The following is a 19,576-nucleotide window of genomic DNA, read 5'->3' as shown; positions in this document are numbered from 1 at the left end:
TAGTTTTTTTTTTTTTTTTTTTTTTTTTAAGATATTCCTTCTTATCTGCAGCCTGAGTTTTTTTCCCTGTGGTCTTGTTTTTGATTTTTATCCCTGCTGCCTTCCACTTCACATGGCAAACCATCACATATACTTACTCTTTTCCTGTGTTGTTAGCAGAATGTGTGGGAAATTTATGGGAATAGAACACTTCCAGTTAGTTTTACTCTGCTGGTGTTGGCAGTCTGCCTAGACCTTTGTCATATAATGAGCTTAGGCAAATGGATTCAGAGCACATTTGGCTCCATGTTCAGCAGGGTTTTGATTGTGGAACTCAATGCAGGTTCAGGGCCTAGAAGAAAATCTGAGTCCACAAAAACCACCTGGGATCTATATTTATAAAAGGGAAGAGTACTCCCCTCCACATATTTCAGTACAGACAGCTTGCATAAGACCAGCTTGCAGAATTGAGATTTTGTGGACACCTGATGTCTAATTTTTTGTAATTGCTAAAAATCTAAAACATTAGTTTAGTTTAAATATGTTGAAAAAAATACTTTAAAATGAAACGTCTTTGGGGGTTTCAGTTGTTCATATTTCATTAGGGCTGCATTTTTTCTAACTTGATTGTTTTGCAACTGAAATATTATAGATTAGTTCATACGTACAGTTTTATTGTATATTTAATAATTTTTATTTAGCCTCAGAAAAGTACAAAGACCGATTTAATAAGGCTGTAATGCTTTCTTACCAATGTAAAGGTAAAGAAACCTAAGAAAACAAGGGGAGTTCTGTGAATGTCTTGGTGTCTCTTATCAATTTTATACAGAGTCTAATTATGAAGTGCCAAATGAAGAATTAAAGCAACACCTTCAAGAAGCTCTAGAGGTTAGTACTAGTCCTAAGTGTGCTGCTTTTGAAATCTGTATTTACTGTATTAAAACAGAGTGCAACGTTTTATTTGGAGATCTAGAAATACTCAAAGATCCCCAGATAAACGTGGGCTCTGCAAATCAGAGAGCTAGTTTGAAGTCCTGTTCTAGTAATGTCCCATGAGCCATCCAGAAGCACAAAGTTCACTGGAACTGTAGCAAAATTAAAGAAAGTGAGCAGAATATATCACACACAGGGCTGTCTCAGAATAAATAATTGACTATGGGAGTGACAACTGCAAAATACAGTAACTTATTTTCAAAATACATTTGCAGAGAATACAAAGATTACTTAACTGTGTATTTTTAGTATAGATTTCACGTTTAATGTGCGCTCTCATTAGTGTTAAGTAATTGGAAGCAGGCTTTAAAACATAATAGAAAGATTATTGCTTGAAAAGGTCACATTTGATGATAAATCCTGCTGTAGCTGAGACTTAAGAAAAATATCTTGGCTTTTACTCACTGGTTTCTTTTTTTTAACCCCAGGAGATAGAGATTTTAAAAGTTGAACTGGAAACATCACAAAGACAACTTGAAGGGAAAGGTGAAGCATTAAGAATTCTACAAAACATGGTAAGAACTGTTTTGAAATCAGTGATGTTTATTTAAAAATAAATAATAAGCTAAATTAAAGAACAAGGTTTTAATTTTAAAGCATTGACAATGTGTGTGGGGGGGCGGGGTCAGAGCTTAGCCTGCAGCATGGACTGCTTCCAGCGCAGCCTGACAACTCTCCCCGCCATCTGACCCAAATGTGAGAGTAACCATCAACTGCCGAAGTGCCACAGAGGAACCCCAGCTCCAGGGGCCAGATAAAATGGCTTTGTGGCCTAAATTTGGTCTTGCACTATGGGTTGCCAACACCTGCTACAATAACTATTCAGTTAGCAGCTTTAATATATTAGCATCTATTAATATTTCCATGTGGCAGTTACAGAAAGAGGCAAACTGTAGTCTGATCATATCCCTCAACTGAGAGGTACTCTTAAAACCAACCGCAATATAGTTAACATTTTTTTAGGGGTTTGTGTGCTGCTTTTGCAGGAAGCGAGGTTTTTTTAGGTGCTGTTAGTCACATATGTAAGGTTTTGTCTTTCATAAGTCATTTGAGCTAGTGATCCCAGCTTTCCCAAAAGATGTACTTATATGCTAGTGAGTTCCAGCCTTGCCTTTTACAAGTTTTAGATACTGGAACTTAAAATCATATATTCCAATTCTTACCTTGCTTCCTTTGCCCTTAACCTGTACATGAACTAGTAATATTTTAATGATTATTTATGACCCTAGTTTTCCAACTCCAGACAATATAAAATAATACAGTGACTTAATTAGTTCATAAAGCCTGAGGCTTGACTGTATCAGCTGCTTCTTTTTTTCTGCAGGCTGTGTTTAATAAAGCCACTAGTCATACAAAGGCAATGCTTCAAAAAGCTGAGGAAGAAAAGCGAACTTTAGAAAAGGTAAATGTACAGACTTTTCTCTTCCTGCTGAGATCTGCTACATTATTTTATAATGAATAGATGGTCTTGCTATTTTGGGGCATAATACAGGTCTTAGTTTCTGCTTGGATTTGACTGGCGGTGGTTCTATCACTGTAGCTGTAAGTGGCAGTGTTAATTTATTGCACTTAGGTTTGAACAACTTTTACCCATCATGATTTACAAATAATGTATTAGACTATCTTAAAGAAATGAGGAGAGAGTACTGTTTCCAGTGGGTTTACTTTGTGCATTTAGTGAGACTTGATAGTAACTTATATTATTTTTCAAGTAAAATTACTTATGCTGGGATTATTTGATGTACCAAAATTCTATTTCCCTTGAAAACCTGAGTTTTAAACAGTGTCCACTTTTCATGGACTTTTTTCCTATTAAAAACAGGAGAATGTAATTGCAGAAGGACTTTAGGGCAAGTGATTTTTACCCTGTTCAATCTGAAAATACTATCTATTTTTTTTTTTGTTAAACGAATTTGTATCCCTGCAGTCAACTGTTAAACTTGTATCTATTGGTGTTTCTAGGTAATGTTACCAGGTTGTAATATGCAACGTCAAATATGTGAACAGTTTACAGATATGTTGGTGGGAATTGGACAAGTGCAAAACATTGCATTTGGATATTAACATGGAATTTTCTTCTATCTGTAAGAACTGCATATGAGAACTCATGCAGTACATTTTGTACAGTAATATGTTACAATGAGACAGCATTCCACCTGACTAATGCAGGGATTGGTAACCTATGGCCTGCAGGCTGGATCTAGCCTGAAAAAAAATCCAGTCTAGCTCTCAAAGGTCCAATCTGGCATGGGGGATCAGTGGCACAGAACTGCATGATGACACCTATCCCCTCTGGAGCTCTCTCCTTTGCTGCAGAGCCTGCTGCACTACCCTCACTGTGAAGGGGTTAGGGATCTACAGCAAAAGTGAGTGCAGGCACCTGGCTGGCCCCTGGAGGGTGATGGGTAGAGACTTCCAGCTCACAGCCACAGCCTGATCTCAAGTTCCAGACATGCTAGCAAAAGGCTTTTGATCCCTGGAATACAGTCTAGAACAGTGATTCTCAAGCAGAGTGCTGGAGCACCCTGGTGTGCCACTGGATCTTTTGAAGGCTACCATGAGATGTAAGGTTATAAACCATAGGTAAAGAGACTGTATGAATGCAATTGGAAAATGATTGAATTAACTTCTTAACAAACTGTAACTAGCCTAAAGATCTTTCCATGCTAAAAATAAAACTGTCAAAAAAACATACTATAGCAATTACAGTGTGTGGCATAGCAGGATCTTGGACAATATTTAAGGTTTTAGTATAGTTAACAACTACACTGAAGGTTCTGCTGATTTGATCTGAGCCACCAAATTAAGTTACTATTTAAATGAGCAAGCAGGAATCATTAAAAATGTAACCATTTTTAATCTGTTTTTTGCATTCATATTATTTAGCTGTTCTCATTCAAAAAGAATTATTGCTTCTTAAAGGTTAATACCATAGGTAGTACTTGTTAATCAGGAAGACGCATGTTTATCTATACATATACAATAAGTTGATATATCTTGATGCAGTTATTCAGAATTTTATTATGTTGTAACAATGATATTTCTTATTTATCTTACTTCTGTGTCAAGTGGCACATGATTGGAAACTAAGAATTTTTTTTTAAGTGCACAAAACTAGCTTTTAGTGCTAGATACAAACAGAAAAGAGTGCATTTTATTAATTTTGTTTTGCATTTGTAAGTGATTTTTATTAAACAAACAAAGAATTTAAATAATTTCTTTAAGTAAAAACATCCAGCTACAAATTGGGTGTTTTATTTCAGTTAAGCTTAAATCTATTTCTGATCTGTTTTTTAAAACTAAACCAAAATAAGTCTGGTTTAAATCAAATAAGTGTCCACACAGACTTCTGCAGTAGGTTGACTAAACAAGTGTATTTTAGTATCTGAAGATACTGCAAAAGACCTCCCTATACTTCACAATTGAATGTAGAGCCTACCTTTAGATGCTTTCTATAGGATTAGTTTAAGTGTGTATATTTTTATTGCTCCTATTTTGATGATTTTACAAGACTAGTTAGGAATTAACACTTAAGTTTTCTAAGGCAAGTACTTTTTAAATTGAATCTGAGAATTACTGGGTGGGTTAGTGACTAACTGGCACCTTGCAGAGTAGAACTGAACTCTGATGTTAAGGGAGACGGTGCTGAGAATTAAGCAGCTGTTTGGATAAAAGAGGTAGGTGTAGGGAGAGTCTCATGTTTAAAGTTGTGTTATGATGTTGTTCTTATAATGGATCATTGCTGTGGCTTTTTTTTTTTCTCTAGGAAATAAATGCTTTGCAATGGGAGATTGAATATGATCAGGATCGATTTAAAAACATAGAAGAGACCTGGACAGAAAAATATGATAGGTATTTGAATCCAATTATGTAATCTTCCATCTTTTAAATATAGTAAAATCCCTGGAATCTGGCATGAGTGAGGAGTGGGGGTTGCCAGACATCTAAAAATGCTGGTTCCTGGGGAGCGCAGGTTTCTGGACAGATGTGGAGATGGGATTGAAAGTGAAGGTGGCAGCAGCTGCACATGGAGCAGTGCAGGGTGGTGGCGGATGCTGCATGCAAGCTTCCCTCCTCCCCTGTGTCCGGCCGGCCGGCTGGAAATTCCAGATGATAGAATGCCGGATAACGGGGATTTTACTGCATCTTGTACACATCTTAATTATAATCGGTGCAGTCATATGAGATTCTCTGGGGGGGTTTGTTTGTTTGCTTTTTCTAATTTCATTCTGGATCTCAGAAAATATACCAGTCCCCTGTAGTAGCCTAGTCATGCCTGTTTCTTTGGGGTGGGTTTTTCAATTGGAAGACCATAATTGTTAATTCCCTAGTCTTGAAAACTTTATTCTGTATCAGGTGGTTTTGCCAGTGTGAGTTTTCAGTTCAGTCTGACTAATTTGTCCTACTAGCTGTCTGGCTTCAAGCTGTTCATTCGTTTGTTCTTTAATGAAAAATAGAAAATAATACTGCTACATGCATTCATGTGGAAATATCACGCAGTGATTAATGACTGCTTGTTTTATTTTTTACATGATGTATGAGTAAGAGTAGAGCTCAAGTGGAATGTGATACTCCTACTTGATGACTCTTTTAAATAAGAGTTGTTTACTGATGACGGCAGTTACTTGGTAGGGTATGCCAAAAAATGCTATATCAGTAACACGCTTGTGAACAATGACAAGCAGTAACCAGATGATTTTCTTTTGGTTATTTGAAATTAAAAAATGTATCTGAAGTCCCAAAAAGTGGAGTAAGATATTTTAGTGAAGACTATTTAAATTTTTTAAATGAGCATAGAACAAGTGGATAAAAACATGGAAATTAGTTGTTTTTAAGTTTTGTTTTTTTCCTTATCGCTTTTCCAGCAAAGTCAGCATTATCACCAGTGTTCCCTTAAACTCATGAGTTCATTCAGCTTTGCAAAAAATATTCTGATGTTTGAAACAACTAGATAAGATTGTGTATCTTTGTATTTCAGCTACATAGTCAAAATGAGTCTTCTGCTTATCAGCAGGGATCCTGGTTTTCTCTCTCTAAAAATCCCAAATACTGTAACTTAAAAAAAAAAAACCCCGAATTCTCTGCTTTTAAAAAGTCCCAAATCCTCATTTTTGTGATTAGAATGAAACACAACACTGTGTTAAAAATCAATACATACAATGCTTTATTGATTATATTTACATTTTTAAAGCATTTTGGAAGCCTACCGTGCCTCAATCATTATAATAAAATTAATTCTAAATACTTATATATTTTTGGGGGTTTGATTTTTTTTGTTGTTGTTGTTTTTGTTTTTTTTACCATGGAAAAATAGCTCCCCCTGCCCCCTTCACTCACTAGGATGGGGGTCTAGCTGTGGTGTCCCCCTCCCCTTCAAACTTTACAAAGCTGAATAGCCCTGTTATGCTGGTGTCTTGCCCCAGTCCTCCCCCCTCTTCCCCCTGCCCCCACAGCTGTGCCGTGCCATGCCGTTGTTGCTTGCTTCTGACCCACAGGCCCCCATCCCTGCCAGTGCCCATCATTCCCAAACCGTAGCCTCTAGTCCCCGCTGCTGCCTCTGTCTCAACCCCACAGCTCTCATCTGTGCTAGAGCTCTTCACTCCCAACCTGCAACCCCCCTCCCCCCCCGGCCGAGCAAGTGCCCCTCATTCCCAACCCACAGTCCCCTGGTGCCCCTCACTACTGAGCTGTGGCCCCCAGGCCCTGCCAGTACCCTTCACTCCTAACCCACAAGCCCTGCCGGAGGGGGGGGCCCCAGTTGCCCTGTTCCCATGCAGACTCAGGATGGTGGTTTGCAAGACACAGGGGGACAGCCTCCAGCATGAGATGCTTGCAGCATACCTCATGCATAACCACAGGCTGTGACTGGGGCACCACACACTGCCCTGCGCCCCTGGCTGGGGCTGGGGTGCAACAGGGAGGACCAGCACCGTACTCCAAAGCAGCAGTGTGAAGTGGAGTGTGCCTCTGTCCTGGCTGTGCTGCAGGCAGAAAAAGCAGGGTGAGGAACTCCAGGTGAGGCTTATGCAGGCAGTGGAGGCACAAGTCTGATCCTGGCACAGGCTGGAGGAAGGAGGAGGGGGTGTCTATGGCACACCCACCCTGGGTTGGGACTTCTGTGCTGCATCAGGTGGCCTGACCATGGCCCCCCAGGCAGCGTTTCCCAGCTGCCCTGCCCCTGACAACACGCGCACTGGCACCTGTTGTCACTGGCCTGGCAATGCGGCTCCCCACTGCCCATGCTCCCAAAAGACCTCGCCACACCATTTCCTTGCTGGAGGGGCAGGCGGTTCTGGGCGGGCCCCATTGGCAACAGTGCGGAGCTGGGTTCACTGGCAGCTACCTGCCCCATCGCAGCCCCCACTTCTAGACACCTCCCACCAGCACCAGCAGGCACCCATCCCCTCCACACATCTCTGCCACCACTCCAACCCCACCCACTGTAGACTTACCTGCATGCAGCTACCGGGGCTGCTCCCATCACCCTGCCTGACTGTATGCTGACCACATGCATGTGCACACACAGATGCATGTGGTACCCCGTGCCTCCAGTCACCCTCCTCCTGCTTTCCCCAGTCCCAAGCAGCTTTTTGCAGGCTGGAAGGCTGCCAACCTGCAACAAGAAACCTTCAGTTTTCTCCTTTAAGAGAGATTTAAAAATTCACAATTGCATGTCTTAATGACTGTTCATAGCGACAATAGGATACTGATCTTCCGTAGTCTCTCTAGATGATGTGTTTTCAGGTATCTTTAAAAATCATAAATGTGTAAATATTAAGTATTTTTTGAAAAGGCTTTGAAGGTGTATTTTCATATTCTTAAAATATGTAACAAGGACTTACGTTTCTATTAAAATAGCAGGGTTATAAATATTAGCAAAATCTCCTGCTAGAATTCATTGCCTCTTATAATATGCTGTCGTCATCTTGGTATCAAGGGTTTCTGTTCACCTTTCTACTCCCAAATGAATGAAAAGTAGTTCTCTGTTACTTACTGGCTGCTGACCAATGTACCAGGATTTTGTGGGTTTATATCTTCATTTTCTTTAAATATTTTCTTTGCTCCTTCGTTGTTGTGTAAAACTTTCACAAACAAGAAAGGGAACAGTTTTGTCAAAAACATAAATGAAAAAATTTAAGAAGTTTCTTTTATGTTTCTCTACTTCTGATTATAATTTACAAAAATACTGCATATAACATTTTAAGATGCGTGTGTATGTGGGCTTGTCTGTTAACTTGTGTGTACATTTTAATAACTTTTTCAAAGGCAATAAAACTCTGTTTCCAATTTCTGCAGGATATATTGTGAAAATGCAGCTCTTAAGGAAACGCTGAAACTGAGAACAGATGAAGTCAAGAGTCTTAAATCTGAAAATACAAGTAAGAAAGTGCAGATTTTCTTAGTAGTTTTACATCTCTTAAAAATTAATCTTACCAAATCATGAAAAAGGATTTAACATTTTTGACATGGCTATTAAGAGAGAAGCATAATCAAGGTACCTGTTTTTAGTGGTTACACATGGGAATGCTTTAGCCTTAACTATACTACCAGATTAGAACTTGCCATACTTAACAAATTATTTCATGAATTTTGAAGCTCCAGGACCCAATAACTAAAGACAGGAATTCACAGCTTGTAACATGTAACTTCAGCAATGCTGTTGTAGAGCTGAAAAAGTACACTTATCCTGCAGTCTCTGCTTGATGACAAATGACTGTATTCCATGGTTTTAGTGTTATTTTTGGGATGTGGGAGGAAAGATATTTACTTTAAAATTTTTGGCTGAATATGCTAAAGAGTAGTAATTCCTCACAAGGGGTTCCATTAGCAATAGACTGTGATATCTGAATGGATGGTATGTAATAGCTCAAATGAGTGTAATATTAAAAGAACTCTTTTTTTTTTTTACTTGTTCATGTTTAGGCCCCAAACCTCAACCTGACCCCCACACCCAGCCATTTCCCCCTGAGTACTGTTGGGCGGGGCATGTAATATCACTGACATGTCATGGGATGGAAGTCAAGATGGTATTAAAGGGAATTGTGTGCGTGTTAAAGACAGCATTACTCCTAGCATAGAACTTTGTCACTCTTAGAACCAGTGGATTTTCATCCCATGATCGCTGTATGATGATCATCAGATTTTGCTTTGTTTAATTTTGGGTGTAGAGATCTGTGTTAACAGGTAGTGCTTGGAGATCTCAACTTACAGCTATATATATATTTTTTTATAAATGTATATGTATGTACAATAGTAAGATATGAGTGTATAGGAAGGAAGTGGGCTAGGATGTAGATTGATATAAACCAACTAGATTTCAATGATCATTTACATTAACAACCAAGAAACATTGATTTAAATCACTTTTTATTTGGTTTTATATTTGGGTTGTTTGCCAGAGAAAAGGTTGGTCATCACCATCTGGTACACATTTTAATTGTGTTGATTTACTACTACACGTAGCTTTTACACTAAAATTGATATTTATTGGTTAACAATGAATATACATTACATATACCTTCTAAATAGTTACATAGTTTAACATACATTTATTCAGATTATTAATGTTTACTTTTTATTATGTTAAAATGGTGAATGGTGTTTCCTGTTTATTAGATTTAATTTTACTTCTGATTTCTGTTGAGGTTTGTTTGGAGTAAAATTGGAATTCAAGTAAAATGCTAAAAACCAGCATTTTAATAAAAGATCATCCACAAAAATCCTTGCCTTCTATTCACTTGTTTGTTACACCTCTTACTATAAAGTAGGGAATTCTGAAGCAAACTTAACTTTGACTTCTTTCTTTGACACACTGACAAATTTTGGGAACAAAAAAATAAAGTGGAGATTTGTTTATTTTGCGTGTGTGTGTTCACATTCAACTGCTCTCTTAGAATATTATGTGAAAACTATGCAGTTGGCATGAAAAAGGCAACAGTAATAATAATAATATCAAGAGTGCCAGTAAACAAAATAACATTGTTTCAAATGAAACTGGTGCTTATAGTCCATTTTTTTGGAAGATGGAGTAGAAATGCAGTAAAATTGGGAGAATCTATGAAGATAGCAAAAACAAGGTTTAAAAGTTCAGAGTTTACTTTAGAGCAAACTCTTACATCCAAGTACAAAATATAAAAATTGTTTTATTATATCATGTATTGCTGAATTATAAATTATATGATATATAAAGCTATAATGATGTACAAACCTATACATACAGAATTGCGTGCACATGTATGGCGTAGCGTAGATTTTATTCCAAAAATCCTGAAGTACGTCAAAATATATAAAACCACTGAAAAATGGCCACTTGAGGCAGTGGCTAGGCAAATGGGATAACAGTCCTGAAGGGGATGCAGAAAAAAGCATCTGCTGCCAGCAGCCATGCAATCATAATTGTGATTGAAGCAGCAACCAGAGTCACTGCTGTTCCTGTGCCCCAGGCACCTGTCTGCATCCTTACACTGCTGAGTTGGGCACAGAAGGCAATGTCTCCCTGTTATGCTGGACGCAGGGAGCCCAAGAAAGCCAGGGCAAACTCTTGTTCTTATGAACATCACCATGCAAGCATTTATGACTTCCCAGGGAAGTGAGGATCCTAGTTTTAATAACTCAGCTAGAAGGTTTCCACTGCATGAACTGTAGAATACATAGGTTACTTATTTTAGAGCAGAGGATCTTAGACTGAAGCCTGTAGAGAGATGGATAGTGCTAACTCTTCCACTTTATTTCCAAATATCAAAAAGGTGCTAAATGTTTTCCATGCAATATTTTTTAAAAGTTAACAATTACTGTAGTTGTAATTGGAACAGAAGTGATTGTGTGTGTGGCAAATAAGTGAAGAGGCATGTTGTGATATAATATCTGTTCAAAATACAGTCCTCTTTATGAAAGCACTTTAGATCCTTGTCCTAGAAGGAGGAAAGATTGCTCAGGTTTGAGACTTTTTCTCTGGGCAATTTCTCCCATATTTTATTATACCCAGAGATGCTTTTTTTCCAGATTGAAATTGGTGGCACTCTTACACCTGAAAAAGTGTGAGAGCGTGTGTGTGTGTTTTTCAAAACATATAACATAATCCCGTCACCTACAAGAGGAAATTGTACCAGTCCTGAGATGTACTCTTTAAAAAATGACACCAAACACATCTTTCCTTTAAAGAAAAGGATTAGTCTCCGTACCAATGGTTTCAGCCTTTTTACCCTTAAGGCACCTGTCCATAACTGTTTTGAATTTTGTAGCACCCCAGCTAAAAAATCACTGAGCTAGATCTAAATTCCAAAAAGATATGGAGTGGGGCCTTAAGGCTAAGGAAATTGGGAATCCCTGATCTAGCTGGTGCCACTTAAGGGCAGTGGGGGCAGGCCCTCACCCTGCTGTGCCTTGCTCTTTCCATTGTCTGTCCCCTCCTGGCCCTGTACCTCAGGAAGCACTGGGCAGCCCCCTGCTGCTGAGGCCACTCCTGCAGGATCTCATGCCAGGGACCATCCTTGCGGCTCCTTCTGCGATTTAGGAGTTTGGAGGGGCTGAGCCCAGCTGCAAAGTGTGGCTCTGTCTGTGTCCATATGCTTGCAAGAGAGCATGCTGCTGAGTGTGGGTTGGGGGATGGGATTGGAGCTACTTAGGGACACGGAAGAGCAGGAGAAGGTGGCAGCAGCAGTGGCAGTCCCCAGAGGAGCCGCCGCAGGTGACATTGGAGTAGCTGGATTGGGGGCAGAGTGCTGGACAGGGGAGGAGAGCATTTACCTCTACCCAGGAAGAATCTCACAGCACACTTCTGTCACTTTTGCAGTACACTCAACATCACTGTTCTATGGAGTTTACATATTCTTAACCTGATGTTTTAAACACTCAACTGAGCTGTTTAATTTGAGTGTAGTTAGGCATTGAGGGATTAGAATAATAATAAATTAATTTAATGTTTGATTTCATAGTTCTGAGTCAGCAGCACTTGGAATTTCTTGCAATGCTTGATGTGAAACAACAGAAAATTGTTCAGGAAAACATGTCTTTTAAAACTGGATTTACAGATATTACAGGTCTTGAAGTAAGTAGGAGTTTTCCTTCATCCCTCCCTTTTTTTAATAAAGGTGGCTTAAAAGTATGTTTTGGGTTTGCTGAATTTGCTTACTATGTAACAAAGTTCCAGGAGGTAGATTTCTTTCCAGTACATTCATTTGGATAATTTTTGAGAATACAATATGGACTTTTATTAGCAAATAGTAGACATGCCCCTACAGGTTTGCAATAGTAGCATCCAAACTCAAGCATTTGGATGCTTTGAGGCTACTTTAGGGAAGGAAGAAACATCAAGCTTGCATGGCTATTACTTTGTCTTGAAGCTTAACATTTTTTCTTAAGGAGAAAACAGATCTATTCCCTGAAAACCTTATTAAAGTATAAATAGTCTGTTGAATCTTTTCTCTGTCCCCCTTCAGTTTGGTGGGAGCTGCTTTTGCAGCTGGCTTCTGTGCATTTGAAGCTGTAAATGGTCCACTATCCTGTCTGTTATGCTGTAAATGCGGCAAAAACAGTGATGGCTACGAATCTAGTTTATATGATTAAAGGTCTGATGGATTTTTGAGAGATCATTTTGTAATGTATGCAAAACTGAATTTCCCAGGCTAAGAGTGGAAACGTTCGCAAGGGCAATCATGTTATAGCAAATAGATTCCATGCTCCCAAAAGTGTTAATTCTAGCCTGGCTATGAGCAGTCCTTTCCTGATTCCTTTTATTCAGTTACTAGGGGTCCCATTTTCAGAAATATTCAGGAAATTAAGATGAATTAACTAAAGGTGAGAAGTTAAGGAATATTTGTAATAACACATTAAAAATCCTATATGAGTACGCTCATTTAGAAGTAAAGTGGCTTTAGTTTGCAACTTAATCTTCCTACAGTAAACTAAATCTATGTCACTTCTGAATGAGAAGTTTCTTTAAGTGTTATTGTGCTTTAATGAACATTCCTTAACCTCACATCATTAGTTAATTATCTTAATTTTCAATGTAGATGAGCCCTGAATAGAGAATACCCAAATCCCCCTTCAGCTCTCACCTTTGACATGCTGCAGCAAGACTTTGAACCAAGCACTGAATTGCCATAATGAGTATTATAGGTTGTATTGTAAATGGTTATGTATAAAGGAACTCGGGAACCACAACAAATCTAATGTTTTTGTAAAGTGTATTTAGCAAATATCACTTGTCACATTTCAAGTTTAAACAGGCATACATAATCATGTTTGGTTTCCTTGACCCCCACCAACCACTATGATCTCTGGGTATTTTTGCTTCAAACAGACTAGATTCTTTAGATTTTATTTTAGTGTGAACATAGTTGAGTAACTGGTGTAATGCTTTTGAATTTGAAGTTGGCAGTTCTTGGAGCCTGCACCTGTAATCCTTCTGGAGAGCCCTGTTCCTGTGCCAAAATGTCAGCTGTAACTCGAAAGCAGCTCCTGCAGCTCAAACAAGAGGTAAGACAGTATTGCTTGGATGTGGAGCAGAACAGATGTTTCATTTTCAAGAAAATATTCCAAACCAGCTGCTGGTTGGGCAATCAAATGTATTTAAAAAACAAAAGGTTTCAAAACTTCTGAAAATCAATATTGGTATGTGCTGTGGGTCATACAAATAATAATCATAGTCTAGAAACTTTTGCTGTTTGACTAATGCTAGGTAAGGGAGTGAGAGAATTTTTTTTTTCTTAGTAACACTTCCGTGCTGGCAGAAGATCCCATAAATGCAATTACACTGGCAATAAAGTGCTCTTTTGCTGTATAAGCTGTGAGGATTTGTTGGTATAGCCAACCTATGAAACTTAGCTCTAGTGTAGACTAGATCAAAGTTAAATTTAATAGGGATGGTTTAGCAGTTGCTAGAAGATGAACTTGGCTAGATATTGGGTAATATTTTTGCCTCCAAATCAGTATGGGACTTTTTTTTTTCCAGCAGTGATGTCAGGGGTGGGTTGTAGAACTGATTATCTAAATTATCATATGGCAGTTTTCTGTTGAGTCTGATATGACACTTTAGATCCGGATTATCATATTTGGACTCTACACAATCTTTAGTAATCCATGAAAAATGTTTGTCTTAAATCAAAACTGCAGTTTTGTCATTCCCAATAGTTAAAGAATCCTGAATGAGGCTATAAAAATCATGAGATTAAAAATATAAATGCAAAAATCAGGCCAAAAAACGTAAGATTTGATTTTTAAATCTCCCTCCCCCTAGCTTCCCTGTTCAAATCAAGGAGCAAAGTCCTACAATTTTACATATTTTTTTTTTTTCCTTTTTAGGAATCACCTTCCACATAAATTGCAGTATATTTTGAGAGGAAAAATCCAATATGTATCAATTAAAACATAAATTTTGTTAATCTGTAACTTGGTAAATTTATTTTTAATTTTTCAAAGGATAGGAAGTGTTAAATTTATTTTGCATTCTTCAAAGTACCCTTCCTCAAGCTTCTATAGGTATAGGTTTGAAATTCCTATTCAAGCAGCAATGTTGAAAATAAAGACCCTGCTATACATGCAGGTAAAGGCATGATGTGATCCAATGCGCAGTTCACATGATCACACTTCCTGTTGTGCCACACATACATGGCAGGACATGCAATTGTGGGATCATGCATTAAATCTCATCATGTCGTCTTTCTGGTGCAGGGGGAGCCCAATCCTAGGCTCCTACCACACCAGCAAGAAACAAGTTCCAGCAATTGGGAGGTCCACACACCCCAGGTGAGGGGCTTACAGCTGCAGGGGTTCCACCTGCCCCAGGGGTGTATGAAACCCTCAGGGTGGGAGGATCACCCTGGAGCTGGAGGATCTCCACAGAGGCAATTCTCCCCCAGTCCCGGGGGTGTGGGGAAACCCCTGGAGCTGGAGGATCACCCCTACAGCAATCCTCCAGCCCTGGGGTTGCCTGCACCCTTGTGAAGGAGAGAGAGCCCTGGAGTGATCCTCCAGCTCTGGGGGTTTCTCTGCCTCCTGGTGGGGGGAGGGAGGGGGAATCACTCCTATGGCAGTCCTCCCACCATGACATATCACACATCCTGAGGGCTGGGATATTGCCTCAGCAGTGATCCTCCCACCATGGGGGCTTTCTAGGGGGTACGCTGCAGGGACCAAGGACCCAGCTGTGGGGTGCTGCTGACACCCAGAGTCCCCAGCTGTGGGACTCCCAGCCCCTGCTACAACTGCAAATTAAATCTTGATAGCAACCAGCTATGAAGTTGGTACATATTTTCGAGGTCTAACTTCATAGCTGGTTGGAGCTTTGTATTGTATAATAGCTACTTTGCACACGTAGCTGATCTCAAGGTAATACAATACTTGTAACATGTAAAAGGAGCGTAACTAATATCATGGCACTATTTTTTCCTGAGTTGGTCCCATGATACTTTTTCATCAGTTTCTAGTAACGTGATTCTTTTGCATACGTACACAGCTATGGAATGATAGCAGTTCTGAGTACAAGTGACATGTGATTTTCTTGCTACTCTTCAAGCTGTCCCAAAATTAAACAGTGCTATCATAAAGGCAGAAGGGGCAGAGTATGCATATCGACAGTGAAGGGGAGAGGAAGGATTTCATATCCTGCTTAAATGTTTTTTTGGGTTTTTTTTAAGTGAGTCGTTTGGGAGGGTTTAGGAATGGCAGTCACACAGGGGATTGGGTGGGCAATTATTTTGGGCGGAGGGCTGCTTTACTGAGTTTTGGCAAGCTATAAAGGGCTGCCTCTGGAAGTACTCCATTCAGCAAGGGGTTTTGCTATCTCGGAACCAGAAAGATACCAATTTATAGTATAAAAAGCAAACATCTGTAGCATTCATTAATTTGATTAAAAAAATATTTTACCCTGGTTTACATGTTTGTGTAGTGTACACAGAGGTGATTGAACAATATATTAAACTGAAGTCTTATATGGGGGGCGGTGTATAGGCTTGTGGGGGTGTCTGGGTTTGGGTTTGTGTGGGATTGTGTGTGGGAGGAGGATGGCAGTGGTGTATGAGAGGATGTGGGTGTGTGGGGCTGTGTGTATGGCATTGCAAGGGGAGGTGTGGGTGCATGTGTATGGTGGGGTGTGTATGTGGGACTCATCCTATGAACACACATGCACTGCCCCTGCCCTCTCTTCCCCCCACACCCACTGACCCTGCCCACACATGAGTGCAAGCACACCCCCCCCATCATCTGACGGTGCCTGGACGCGCGTGCATCGGGTTAGCAGGGGGTTACCAGAACAGAGTACACAGTGGTTCTGTAAGGTTTTGATGGATGTAGTCTGTCCTTTTTTTTTTTTAATTATGTTTAGGCTTCCCAACTTCTGTAACAAATCTTAAACGTTCTCTCAATTACAAATAGATTGAACGTCTGAAGAAAAGTAAAGATGAAGCTTACATAATGGCAGATGCCTTCAGGATTGCATTTGAGCAGCAGTTAATGCAGAGGAAGGACCAGGCTCTGAGGTTCACACAAGTGAATAAGCTCCATAAAAAAGAAACAAAATTTATAAACTGGAAACGTCTAAAAGAGGATGGTAACTATGCATGTTGTATGATTGTGCGCATGTGCCTATACTTGGTGTATTTGGTAGGAAAAAAGAGAAGTAACTTCATGAGTTGTGCATGCATGGGCATGCTCTCTCTGCTGCACATGCACTCTTAGTCATTCTAGTTAAATTACATTTATGGTCTGATAGATGATCCAGGATTCCAGGGAAAAGGGGAGGATATTATGTGAACACTGCAAATTCATCATTATGCTGTCTAGTTGGAGTTTTTCTGTTTAAAAACAGAAAATCTAAAAACATATTTTACAGTTTGTTCATAAATGGAATATAATTGTAATTGCAAGTTTTCTGTTGACTTCGAGATTTATGAGAGGCTATTACACACCAAAGTTTTGGACATGTTTCATAGTTGGTAGGGTCGGAAGGGACCTAAGGAGATCATCAAGTCTGACCCCCTGCCATGGGCAGGAAAGGATGCTTGGGTCAAATGACCCTGGCGAGATGGTTGTCTAGCCTCCTTTTGAAGACCCCCAGGGTAGGAGCGAGCACAACTTCCTTTGGAAGCTGGTTCCAGATCCTAGCCACCCTGACTGTGAAGTAGTGCCTCTTGATGTCTAGCCTGAATCTATTCTCAGTCAACTTATGGCCATTGTTCCTTGTTACTCCCAGTAGTGCTCGGGGGAACACGGACTCTCCCATTGCCTGCTGGTCCCCCTTAGCAAGTTTATAGGCAGCCACCAGATCCCCTCTCTTCCTTCTTTTGTGGAAGCTGAACAGGTTCAGGTCCCATAGCCTCTCCTCATAGGGCCTACTCTGCTGGCCCCTGATCATGTGAGTGGCCCTCCTCTGGACCCTCTCAATGCTATCCACACCCCTCCTGAAGTGCGTCACCCAGAACTGGACATGGTACTCCAACTGTGGCCTGACCAGTGTTGCATAGAGGGGGAGGATTTTTGGACCTGCTCGTGATGCATCTATGGATGCATGACAAGTAACCTGTCCAGATCTGGTTGCAGCCTGTCCCTCTCTTCTAGCGTGCTCCCCTCTCTCCGCATCTTAGTGTCATCTGCAAACTTGAACAAGGTGCTTTTCACCCCCTTGTCCAAGTTGCTGATGAAGATATTGAACAGCGCGGGCCTGAGGACTGAGCCTTGGGGAACCCCACTGCCCATGTTCCTCCAGGTCAAAAATGACCTGTCCACCACCACTCTCTGGGTGCTGCTCTCCAGCCAATTTGTGACCCATCCAACTGTGTAGGCATCAACACCACATTTGCCTAATTTTTTAATGAGGATGGGGTGAGAGACCGTGTCAAAGGCCTTCCTAAAGTCCAGAAAGACTATGTCCACTGCGACACCTGCATCCAAGGCTTTTGTCACCCGGTTGTAAAAGGCAACCAGGTTGGTCTGACAGGACCTGCCTCTAATGAACCCATGTTGATTGCTCCTAAGCATAATCTCCGTGCTTGCCCCTCGCAGATGTGCTCCTGCATAATTTTCTCAAAGAGCTGCCCCAGGACTGAGGTAAGACTAATGGGCCTATAGTTTCCTGGGTCCTCCTTCTTCCCTTCTGTGAAAATGGGGACCACATTGGCCCTTTTCCAGCCCTCTGGCACCTCGCCAGAGCACCATGAGTGCTTGTAAAGTTGTGCCAGGGGTCCTGCAATGACCTCTGCCATTTCCCTAAGCACTCTGGGGTGGAGATCGTCAGGATCTGCTGATTTGAACATGACTAGTCCCTCCAGAAGTTCCCTGACATGGTCCTCACTGACTCTGGGCCTGGCTACGCCTCCCCTGGGTCCATCCGGAATCCCAGTGGGGGGGTGTCCCTGTTCCTGCTCAGAACAATGGAAGCAAAGAATCTGTTAAAGAGATTAGCTTTGTTATCTGGTGCTACCACCAAATTACCAAGCATGTCCTGCAGAGGCCCCACATTACCCGGAACCTTCTTTTTACCCCCTATGTATTTAAAAAAAGGACTTGTTATCTTTGATCTGGGTCACGAGTCCCAGTTCCATCTCTGCCTTTAGCCATCCTAACAGCCCCCCTACAATCTTGAGCCAAGGCGGGGTAATCCTCCTTGGTGGTGGGCCCTTCCATCCATTGGGTGTATGCCTCCTTTTTGGCTTTAAGACGTTCCTGGATGCTTCTGGTGAGCCATGAGGGCTTTTGAGCACTCTTGCCCCCTTTGATCTGCATGGGTATTGTCATGCTTTGGGCTTGGAGGAGTGTCTCCTTCAGGAACGACCACTCTTCTTGGACTCCCAACTCCCCTCCCCGACTAGTCTCCTTACCTAATTGAAATCCGTCCTCCTAAAGTCCAGGGCTGCTGCCTTGCTGCAGGCCTTTGGCACCCTGCGTTGAATAGTAAATTCCAGTGGGCGATGATCACTATCGCCCAGGTAGTTGAGCACCCGCAGTCCCCTCACCAGATCATTGCCTGTGGCCAGGACCAGGTCTAACGAGGCTTTTCCCCTGGTGGGACTGTGCACCTCCTGGGTTAGATGGAGGTCCTGTAACTTGGCTAGTCCAGGTAGCTTAGGTCACCCATGATGACCATGTCCCTTGACTTAACTGCCTCTGAGCTGACCTGAGAATTCCTGGTCCAGCTCTTTCCTTTGGTTAGGTGGCCCATAGTAGACCCCCACCATTAGGTCCCTTTCCCCCCCACCCCCTTGTATTCTGACCCAAAGCACCTCCACCTGCCCTACCTCAGACCCAGTGCTGTTTGCAGAGGAGGTGTATTGCTATTTGATGTAGAGCACCACACCCCCACCTTTCCTCCCTGTTCTATCCTGCCTATACAGTTCATAGCCCTTGATGTTTACCACCCAGTTGTGTGTTGGATCCCACCAAGTTTCAGTGAGCCCCATTATGTCTGGGTTGTGTTAGCTAGCAGGAGGGCAAGTTCCTCCCGCTTGTTCCCCATACTCCAAGCATTAGTGTAGAGCCATTTAAGGCCTCCTGAGGGTATATGTGCCTCCCCCACAATTCCAGGACTATCCAGGCCCCTGTCTCTTACCTGGGTATTTCTTGTGCTTGTCACCTGTCTTGGCTGGGCTGTTCTTGTGGGTGTCTCTTGGTT

General features: G+C 41.2%; 1 protein-coding gene across 4 annotated transcripts in view; it reads left to right on the top strand.

The window, feature by feature from the left end:
- The window catches only part of CCDC125 (coiled-coil domain containing 125), a 30,979-nt gene that overhangs the window by 3,169 nt on the left and 8,234 nt on the right, over window positions 1–19,576 (top strand). For all 4 annotated transcript variants that reach the window (XM_019516954.1, XM_019516957.1, XM_019516955.1 and 1 more), the window contains exons 3-10: window positions 809–867; window positions 1,401–1,487; window positions 2,297–2,374; window positions 4,739–4,824; window positions 8,269–8,351; window positions 11,907–12,019; window positions 13,345–13,449; window positions 16,345–16,519. In XM_019516954.1, the coding sequence (XP_019372499.1) occupies window positions 809–867; window positions 1,401–1,487; window positions 2,297–2,374; window positions 4,739–4,824; window positions 8,269–8,351; window positions 11,907–12,019; window positions 13,345–13,449; window positions 16,345–16,519 (786 nt within the window). The remainder of the gene's footprint in view (window positions 1–808; window positions 868–1,400; window positions 1,488–2,296; window positions 2,375–4,738; window positions 4,825–8,268; window positions 8,352–11,906; window positions 12,020–13,344; window positions 13,450–16,344; window positions 16,520–19,576) is intronic.

The sequence above is a fragment of the Gavialis gangeticus genome, unplaced genomic scaffold (assembly GCF_001723915.1).
Source record: "Gavialis gangeticus isolate Ggan-Ray unplaced genomic scaffold, GavGan_comp1, whole genome shotgun sequence".
Taxonomy (NCBI): Eukaryota; Metazoa; Chordata; order Crocodylia; family Gavialidae; genus Gavialis; species Gavialis gangeticus.
Note: the sequence above shows the minus strand (reverse complement) of the source record. Positions and strands in the feature narration are given on the sequence as shown.